This window comes from Dipodomys merriami, unplaced genomic scaffold (assembly GCF_024711535.1).
Source record: "Dipodomys merriami isolate MVZ:Mamm:240054 unplaced genomic scaffold, mDipMer1.0.p SCAF_547, whole genome shotgun sequence".
Taxonomy (NCBI): Eukaryota; Metazoa; Chordata; class Mammalia; order Rodentia; family Heteromyidae; genus Dipodomys; species Dipodomys merriami.
Genome location: NW_027206121.1, coordinates 717,230 through 727,517, shown reverse-complemented (window position 1 = coordinate 727,517; position 10,288 = coordinate 717,230). Strand labels below are relative to the sequence as shown.

General features: G+C 44.1%; 1 protein-coding gene across 1 annotated transcript in view; it reads left to right on the top strand.

The window, feature by feature from the left end:
- Positions 1 to 4,662: 4,662 nt before the first annotated feature.
- LOC138811671 (zinc finger protein ZFP2-like) overlaps positions 4,663 to 10,288 on the top strand; it is an 81,035-nt gene continuing 75,409 nt past the window's right edge. The window contains exon 1 of the mRNA XM_069999374.1: positions 4,663 to 4,824. Coding sequence (XP_069855475.1) covers positions 4,663 to 4,824 — 162 coding nt within the window. The remainder of the gene's footprint in view (positions 4,825 to 10,288) is intronic.

Here is a 10,288-nt window from a genome sequence, read left to right as displayed (position 1 = left end):
CCCTAAGTAATGATGGGTCTGAGTTATACCAAATCTCACCCTACAGAGTATTTCCTCAGAATATTACAGAAGACACCAAATAAAAGTGCCATTTTAAAAGACAGGTGGGGCTGAGAAGGTGGCTCAGTGATAGAGTGCTTGCCTCACAAGCATAAGGCCCTAGTTTCTATTCCTCAGCACCACATACACAGAAATAGTCAGAAGTGGTGCTGTGGCTCAAGTGGTAGAGCACTCACCTCAAGCTGAAGAGCTGAGGGACAGCGCCCAGGCCCCACGACCAAGAAAAAAAAGATATATTTTTTTCTTTCAGAATGTAAGATCCTCCAGAGCAGGGACAATATTTTCTGTATGTTCTATTGTGTCAGTACACTGTAAATGCTCAATAAATATTGATTATTGGAGGCAAAAAAATCTGCTGTCATTGGAAATATCAACTATACCAATTACTATTCTTGAGTTTGATATAGTTCTAAAATAAAAACTGCCATTCTTTCAAAGACAAACATAGACACATATGTGTATATAAACACACATGCAATGCTTTGGAGTAATCAGATTACATTTCATTAATATGAAATATTAAATCAGTGTTTTGTATAAATCAGTACAAACTCATCCAGTCAATTGAATCCATCCAGACTCCTTTATAACACCTGTAAACTTATCAGATCTTTTGCACAAGCATTAGTCCTCCTGAGTTAGCTGGTCAGGAGAAGCCACAACAGGACACAAGGTGTATTATCAGGGCCTTAAAAATAGGCCCACAAAAGAGGTGTGATCAGTTTTGAAAGAAGGGATGGATATCAGTAAGATTATTAAATTATTTGGGATTGAAAATCAAAGAAATGAAGATCTCTACAAAGAAGAGGACTAAAAAGAAAGGAAACACCTCTGAGGTCCAATCAGTCCAGTGTTCATGTACAAGTCTTCCAGGGGTGATGGGCCACAGTGTGATGCCCAGGGGCCCACATGCTTAACTGCTCAAGGCAGGATGAGATGAAGTCTGGGAGCCTGTATACAGGAAGGCTGAAGGTCAAGGTGATAGGAGGCAGAACCTCTATAAGAGGGGCCCTTTGTGTGTAATCCTAGTTACTCAGGAGGCTGAGATCTGAGGATCAGGGTTCAAAGCCAGCCCAGGCAAAAAAAAAATCTATAAAACTTTTTTTTTTTTTTTTGCTAGTCCTATGGCTTGAACTCAGCATCTGGGAGCTATCCAGAGCTCTTTTGCTCAAAGGTAGCACTCTATGCCACAGCACCACTTCTAGATTTTTCTGTAAATAATTGGAGATAGGAAACTAACAGATTTTCTTGCCCAGGCTGGCTTTGAACTGACATCCTTAGATACCAGCCTCCTGAGAAGCTAGAATTAAAGGCCTGAGCAATTGACACCTAGCTCATACGAAACTCTTATCTCCAAGTAATCACCAAAAGGCCAGAAGTGGAGGTGTGGTTCAATTGGTAGAGTGCTAGCCTTGAGCATACATATTAAGGGACAGCACCCTGTCTTGAGATCAAGCCCCAGGATCAACAGAAGGAATAGAAAAGAAATAATCTGAAAATCACAAGCCAGGAAGATGCAGGATATGGAGCAGAAGGAGTCTACTGTGTTTATGTAGCAGATAGACAAGGTGAGACCCAATGAGGCCAGAGGTCTGTGGAGCAGGTAAGACACTTGCCTAAGTGTCTCCTAGGAAGGCAACATGCAGCATTTTGCATCTGTACCAGCAGGTGGCACTAAAACAACAAGGTTAGGCAGGCCTAGTTGGTTGGCTCTAAGTAATGAGCAGGTGATTTTGTATATTTGCTAGGTGTTGGGGGTGGAATGGGGTGAACTGAGGCCCTTCAGGATTCCTTCATTCTTCCATTATCTTGCTCATCATTCCATTTTACAGATGAGGAAAGCTCTGAGCGGATTTTTAAAATTAGTTATTTGCCTGATTTTTGCTAGCATTGGGGCTTTAACTCAGAGTCTGTCACTCTTACTTGGCTTTTCTTCTCAAGGCTGGCACTCTTCCCACTGGAGCCATATGTTCACTTTTGGGATTTTGCTGGTTCATGGGAGAAAAGAATCTCTCAAATATATCTGCTGGGGCTGGCTTTGAACTGAGATCTTCAGATCTCTGCCTCCCCGAATAGCTAGGATTACAGTCGTAAGCCATCAGTGAGTTGTTTTAGAGATGATTTTTTAAAGTAATATTTTTTTCTTTTTCTTTTTATTGTGAAAATACTGTACAGAGGGGTTACAATTACATGGGCAAGATAATGAGTACATTTCTTATAAGATAATATTTCTGTGTTCATCCATGGTGTGTGTGTGTGTACCCTCGTGCACACATACACACACACACACACACACACACAGAGAAGCAGGGACATTGTCCAAGCCCAGTCAAAGGACAGAGCAATGTTCACACCAACCATTTATTGTCCAGTGGTCTTAGATTTTGGGTGAGGGGAGGGGAGTGTTCTGTTACTCCCTGCCTTTTGGGCTATTCCTATTCCTTCCTGGTGACTACTTTGTTTCTCATCACAGACTCCCAAAACTCTCCTAGGGAGAACATCCTTTCTACCAGAATGGGAGTTCAGGGCTGCCACCCCCAAGATCTCATGTCTTTCTTTCCAGCTGTAGGCTTTCTCATTATGGGAAGAACATGGGCTCACGAGCCAGGGATCATAAATTAGCCACCTTTACTGCCTTAACCTGAAACCTGCCACATCCCTAGATGGAGGCTGGACACACAGACTTCATTCCTTCATTCTGCAAGCCATTCCTTTGCCACACTGCACATGGCAGCATGCGTGATCTGGGAAGGGTCTCAGATCAGCTTCTCTGGACAAAAGCAGATAAATAGTAACAAACAGATATGGAAAAATAACATAGGAAGGATTCTGGAGGCGGAGAACTAAGGATCTTGGTTCAAAGACAACTTGGGTAGGAAAAGTCCCTAGACTTACCTTCAAAGAACCAGCAAATATTCCAAAGTTGGGCTGTGTTTAAAGTGGCAGAGTTCCAGCCTTGATCAAAAAAGTTAAGGGATAGTGACTAGGTTCTGAATTGAAGCCTCATTACCAACAATAGATAGATAGATAGATAGATAGATAGATAGATAGATAGATAGATAGATAGATAGATAGATAGATAGATAGATAGATAGATAGATAGATAGATAGATTTTCTGTGTACTGGTATTAGCTACTCAGGAGACTGGGAGTGAGGCAAGAATCATGGTGTGCAGCCAGACAGGAAAGTCCATAAGACACTTATCTCCAATTAACTATCAAAAAGCTGAAAGCAGAGCTGTGGCTCAAGAGATACAGAGATAACCTTGAGTAGAAAAGCTGAGGGACAATGTGCAGGTCCTAAGTTCAATTCCCAGGATGAGCGTGCACACATGCATGCATGCATACACACACACACGCGTGCATGCGTGCATACACACACACACAGGAAGATACAGTAGTATAACCATGGGGTGTGGGGTATAGAGGGGGTGGCTGACTGGGAGCCGTGTTTTGGGTGTGGTGCTGGGGACAGAACTGGAGGAAGGGTCTCCTACAGGCCTAAGAATGGGGACTTCAGTAACAGGAAGAGCCAGCATCCAAATCTAAGGGAGAACAGCAAACGGGGAGGAGACAGAACTCTCTACACAGTTCTAGATTGTTCTGTAAGGTCCTAGTGTGGTAGGCAGGTGAATGAATGTTCTCTTCATGGCCTTCATCACTCTGGCTGTTAGTGGACCCCCTTGGTGTGTATGCAGGTCCTTGGTGTGTATGTATGCAGGTCCTGGGGCTTGAATTCAGAGCCTGGACATTGACCTTGAGCTGTTTATGCTCAAGGCTAGCATGCTACCTTTTGAGGAACATCTGTGCTTCCAGCTTTTTAGTAATTAAAGGGAAATGAGTGTCTCATAGCTCATGCCTGTAATCCTAGCTACTCAGGGAGCTAAGATATGAGGATCATGGTTCAAAGCTAGCCCAAACAGGAAATTCCATGAGACTTTTATCTATAATTAACCAAACGATAACTAGAAGTGTTGCTATAGCTCCAAGTGGTAGAATGCTAGCCTTGAGCAAAAGAGTTCAGGAACACCTAGGTCCTGAGTTCAAGCCTCGGTACTGACTCCCTCCTACCCCCTGTAGTAACTCAAAAAAAGAAGTCTCACAAACTTTCATGCTCAGGTTGGCTTTGAACCATGATCTTCAGATTTCAGCCTCTGGAGTAGCTAAGATTACAGGTGTGAACCACCAGCATCTACCTCACTTGACTTTTCACTCAAGACAGCCCTCTACCACTTGAGACACAGCTCCACTTCCAGGTTGTTGTTGTTGTTGTTTTTTTGAGTAACTGGACATAAGAGTCTGTTGGATTTTTCTTCCCAGGCTGACGTTAAACCATCATTCTCTGATCTCAGCCTCCTGAGTAGTGAGAATTACAGGTGTGAGTAACGAGCACCTGGCTACAGCTCTCTTCTTGTCCATTTTTCAGTCCCGCCAACCTCCCTAGCTTCCTGCCCTGGCTTTTCACTCCCTTGCTATCATTGGTGTTGATTGTCACTCCCTCCTATTTTGAATGAATCACTCAGTCTCTGGTCCTAGGAATCTACTGCAATGCTATTATGATGACTAGGGCAAACATAAGGAAATAAGCCAGGGATAGACAGTATGGAATCTGAGCCTGCTACCTCTTACATCTGCCACAGTATGAGTGATCTTGGGGCTTCTGATAATGCCACTGCCCTCTTGGAGACCTCCAAGGAGTTAGATGAATGCCCACTCACTGCAGGCATGCCAAGTCCTGGGGCGCAGGGCACTAAGGCTCCTCCTGTACTCCACTGCCACCACTGGGACTGTGAGAGGTCACCTCCGTCTTCTGAGCCTTCATTTCCTCCATAGTTCACAGACATTGTCCTTAAACCCTTGCATTCCAATCCCTTCTCCTTTCTCCTGGATCTTTGCCAGAAGTCTCATACTTATGATTTTTGGGCTTTGCTTTTGGCTAAGCCGATCTGTCTGGTGCCAGCCTGGAAATCACACCATTATCATCATCCTTTCTTCATAGAGAAGAGAATGAATGGGGATTAAAGGTTTGTGATGATGAGATGGGAAAATGGAGACCCAGTCTTTGAATCAGTTTGTTAAAGAATATTAAAAACATGGAAGTGGCGCTGTAGTTCAAGCAGTAGAGCACTCGCCTTGAGCTGAAGAGTGCAAGGACAGTACCAGACCCAGAGTTCAAGACCCACGACCGACAAAAAAAAAAAAAAAAAAAAAAAAGAATATTAAGAACAAGCCAGGCACTGGTTCCTGCCTGCCATTCAAGCAACTTAAAGAGGCTGAGATCTAAAGACCTTGGTTTGTAGTCAGCCTGGGCAAAAAAGCTTGTGAGATTCTTACCGACAATTAAGTTTTAAAAAGTCAGAAATGGGGGCTGAGAAGATGGCTTAGTGGTAAAGCGCTTGCCTTGCATGCCTGAGGCCCTGGGTTCGATTCCTCAGCACCACATAAGCAAAAAGAAAAAAGCCGGAAGTGGTGCTGTGGCTCAAGCAGTAGAGTGCTAGCCTTGAGCTGAAGAGCTGAGGGACAGCGCCCAGGCCCAGAGTTCAGGCCCCACGACCCGACCAAAAAAAAAAAAAAAGTCAGAAATGGAAGTGTGGCTTAAGTGGTAAATACCAGACTTGAGCAGAAAAGCTAAGCAAGAGAGCAAGCCCTAGTATCAGAGCACTCGCACATGCATGCGCACACACACACACACACACACACACACACACACACACACACATACACACACAATAAAATGTGTTTTAAATACTGACCCATAAACCAGCACTTCTAGGTGAATCTATTCTTTTTTCAAAACCCTTGGCTAAGGCTTTGGCTTCATCAGCTTGAGGTCCCAGAATAAATAGCATCAACACTGAAGATCCCTAAAAAAGCCAAAGTAAGGACACCTGGTAGGAAATTTTGTATCCCACCAGGAAGGTTGAAGACACAGACCACAGTTTGTTAAAATAAATACTTAAATAAAAAGGGACGTGGATGTTGGTGGCTCATGCTCGTAATCCTAGCTACTTGCGGGGCAGAGATCTGAGGATCACTATTCGAAGCAAATCTGGGCAGAAATGTCTATGAGTTTCTTTCTTGCTTGCTTGCTTTCCTTTTTATTTTTTGCCAGTCTTGGGCCTTAAACTCTAGGTGTGGGCACTGTCCCTAAACTTTTGCTTAAAAATTGCGCTCTATCACTTGAGCCATATAGCCACATCTGGCTCTTTCTGTGATTGACTGGAGATAAGAATCTCCCGAACTTTCCTGCCTTTACTGGCTTTTAAACCCAGATTCTCAGATCTCTGCCTCCTGAGTAGCTAGGATTACAGGTGGGAGCCACCAGAATAGGCTGTCTGAGACTCTTATCTCCAGTTAACCACCAAGAAAGCTGAATGGAGGGCTGTGGTTCATGAGGTTGAGTGCTAGCATTAAGCAATAAAACCTCAGGGACAGGACCCAGACCTTGAGTTCAAGGCACAGGACCACACAAAAATAATAAAGAGAGAAGTAGCAAGGGGACAGCGGGAGGAGAGACTTACCATTCATCAAATACAATAGTCTAGAAGCTGACAAGGTGCTGACCCAAGTCACAACCAATCATCTATTTGAGGAAGCACAGTGACAACCAAGTAAATAAACAAATATGTGAAGCAACCATAGCAAGATCAACAGTGCAGGGCTTTAAAGGGGTCATTGTGAGTCAAGTGCTGATGGCTCACACTGTTATCCTAATTACTCAGGAGGCTGAGGTTTGAGGATCCTGTTTCAAAGCCAGCCCAGGCACTAAAGTCCATGAGACTTTTATCTTCAATACACTACTCAAAAAAGCTGTGGCTCAGGTGGTAGAGCACTAGCCTTAAGCTCAAGGACAGGACCCAGGCCCTGAGTTCAAGCCCCAGTCCTCAGACTTCAGCTTCCTGAGTAGATAGGATTACATATGTGAGCCACCACAGCCAGGCAACCTTTTACTATATATTATCTCATTTAATGCCCATGGCTGCCCCAATAGGAGGGCTCAGTCTGAAAGTATCAGTTCTCATTTACTTTCAGTCAATGATCAGGTCTGTTTTCCCACTGAAAGTAGTCTTGTCTCTGGGAGGAGGATAAAATTCCCTTGTTTGGTGCATCCTATATTACAAAAGCGATGAAAGGGGCTGGGAAGGTGGCTCAGTGGTAGAGTGCTTGCGTTGCATGCATGAGGCCCTGGGTTCCATTCCTCAGCACCACATAAGCAAAAAGAAAAAAGCTGAAGTGGCGCTGTGCTTCAAGTGGTAGAGCGCTAGCCTTGAGCTGAAGAGCTGAGGGAGAGCGCCCAGGCCCAGAGTTCAGGCCCCATGACCAGAACCAAAAAAAAAAAAAAAGTGATGAAAGGGCATGAGATTAAATCTGGGTTCTTAAAGTATTGTGGGGAAGCCTGGCCTGGTTTGCAACTTTGATTAAAAAGTGACTCTGGGAAGATAAAAGGAAAACAAAACACACCTCAAATCCAATTTCCTTCAGAGTACTCTAGGAAGCTAGTTGAAGAGAGGTGAAGGGGAGAGAGACTAAATAATTTCCTTCCTTTTATGACTTCGACTGCTATACTTCGCTCAAGCAGTAATTACTGAATACAATAGCTACAATGTACCTAGCTGGGGAAGGTCCTCAGTTTACTTTCCCAAGGTGGAGAAGTATATGAGCTAAAATCTTCAGGTCTCAGCTTTACTTAGGCTGCTTGGCTCAGGGAAGAGGGGGACCTTTTCTGAAAATTCTTCTGCCCAGAAAGAGCTCTAGTTTATTCTCAATAAACAGTAGCAGGTGCTGCTAGAGATAAGGATGGTATAGGATAGATTGTGACCTAGGAGCTCACATCCTCAGGAGGGAGGCCCAAACTGAGACCTGCTCTGTGGAGAAATCAAAGAACTAGTGAGAAAATGAATATTTTAGGTCAGCAGGCAAGGGAAGGGGTTGCTGAGATAGAACTTCTGCTCCTGTTCCTGAGAAAATGGAGAGAACTACACAAAGGTTTATTTTTATGTGTGTGTGTGTGTGTGTGTGTGTGTGTGTGTGTGTGTGTGTGTGTGTGTGTGTGTGTGTATGCATGCCAGGGGGCTTGAACTCCAGGTCTCATGCCCTTGCTTAGCTTTTCGTGCAAGGCAGATCCTCTACCACTTGAGCCAAACCTCTACTTTGAGGTGTTTTGCTAGTTTATTGGAGATAGGAGTCTGTCAACTTTGTCTGCCCAGTCTGGCTTTTAACAAGTATCCTCAGATCTCAGCCTACTGAGTAGCTAGGGTTATAAGCAGAAGCCTTCAAGTATCCAGGTCCACACAAATGTTTAGAGAAGAAATTTCTAGAAGTTTGCAAAGGCCCTGCCTGATTTGTTAACTTCTTGGGTATTTATTTAGTTAGGAAAACAGCAAGATCAGCCTAACTAGGAGAAAAGCAAAAGGTGTAAATCGGTCATATCATATGGACCTTGCAGGCTGTAAGGATTCTTGTGGATTGTTAATGTGAAGGAAAAGTACTGGTGAGTCCCCACAGTTCACCTGGGGTTCTAGCCGCTCCTCTGGCTACTCTGTTACAGCAGTGTGCCCAATATAAAAGAACTATAATATTAGTCATTGCATCATTCACAGTAGTGGAAAGGTAGGAGCAACCCAAATGTCCATGGATGAATAAACAAAATGTGATCTATGCATCCAATGAAATACTATTCAATCTTAAAAAGGAATGGCATTCGGACCCATGCTACATGAATGAATCTATATATTGTAAGTGAAATAAACCAGATATAAAAAAGGACAATTTGTTTCCACATCCATACTTAAACAATAGTAAAAATAAATAAATAAAAGTCAAATTTGCTGGGTACCCATGGGTCACATTTATAATACTAGCTTCTCAGTGGGCTGAGAACTGAGGATGGAGGCTTGAAGCCAGGCTAGGCAGAAAAATCTCTGGGGCTCTTAACCCAATTATACCAAAAAGTCAGAAGTAGAAGTGGGACTCAACAGTAGAATATCAGCCTTGCGCAAAAAAAATTCAACTTCGAGTGGAGAATGAGTCGGTCAGTGCGGGTGAGAAAGAGCAAGCTTTCTGGGTGCAACAGCACTGTGGCAGAGCAGAGCACACAAAGCCAGCCCTAGGCTGATGAGGAAGGGCAGAAAAGACAGCAGAAGTTTGATTACTTTTATTGGCCAGCCCTGTGGGTTGACCCCAGGGCCTGGGTCCTGCTCCTGACCCTCATTGTGCTTAAGGCTAGTGCTCTACCACTTGAGCCACAGCCCTGCCCTGCTTTTGGCTTTTTCTGAGTCTTTATTGGAAATAACACTTTCATGGACTTCCTGCCAGACTGGCTTCAGAGATTGATCCTCAGATCGCGACCTCCCGAGTAGCTAGGCATACAGGCATGAGCTACTACTTCCCCCCCCATTTCATTAACTCTTGTGTGTCATCCTCAGGAATGTGCACTGGAACCAAGGTGACCCAAGCCTTCAGGGGAGCCCCAGACCCCGGGGGCTGAGCAAAGGTGCGACTCCAGCATTATCTCCAAAGCCCAAGGAACTCGATTCCAGTGACCATTAGCAGCAGCAGAGGAGGCAGGGATCAGACTGGAATGCACTCCAACTGCACCAAAATGCACCAGGAGCACCAATGCCCAGGGAGCACCAATTAGCTCCCAACAACCCAACTCCGCCTCTTTCTCACTGCCCAGTGGGTGAGGGAGCTACTGAGGAGCAGGATGCACGGTCGCAGCTTCAGAAGAGGGACTGAATAACGCAAAAAATCATATATATATGTATATATATATATATATATATATATATATATATATATAATGACAGCACCTAACAGCCATTTTTGCTTCTGTATGAATTGCTTTGTACTGGATGATTGTATGGTTTTTGTATGATTTTAACTGTGACTGGTTTTAGTTACTTAGTAGTGGAATGTCAGCCTGGGAGCCTAGAGTTGCTTAGTAAAAGACTTCAAAGGGTTTACAGCCCTGACCAAGGGGGCAAAGTCCTCAGAATTATCCCCACAGCTGCAACGCCCCTCCTGGAGGCTGAGGCAGTAAAGCCCTAGGGAAGAATTATAATGTTTTAAGAAACCTAAGCAACTCCATTTTTGTTTAACACTCCATCTCAGTTCTGCGACTTGACTCGTGATCCACTTTAGCCCCAATGCTAGGAATTTATGACAGAAAGCCATGCACAATTCTTGGAGCCATAGATGGCATTTGCTTAAGGCAGGTGTTAGCCCC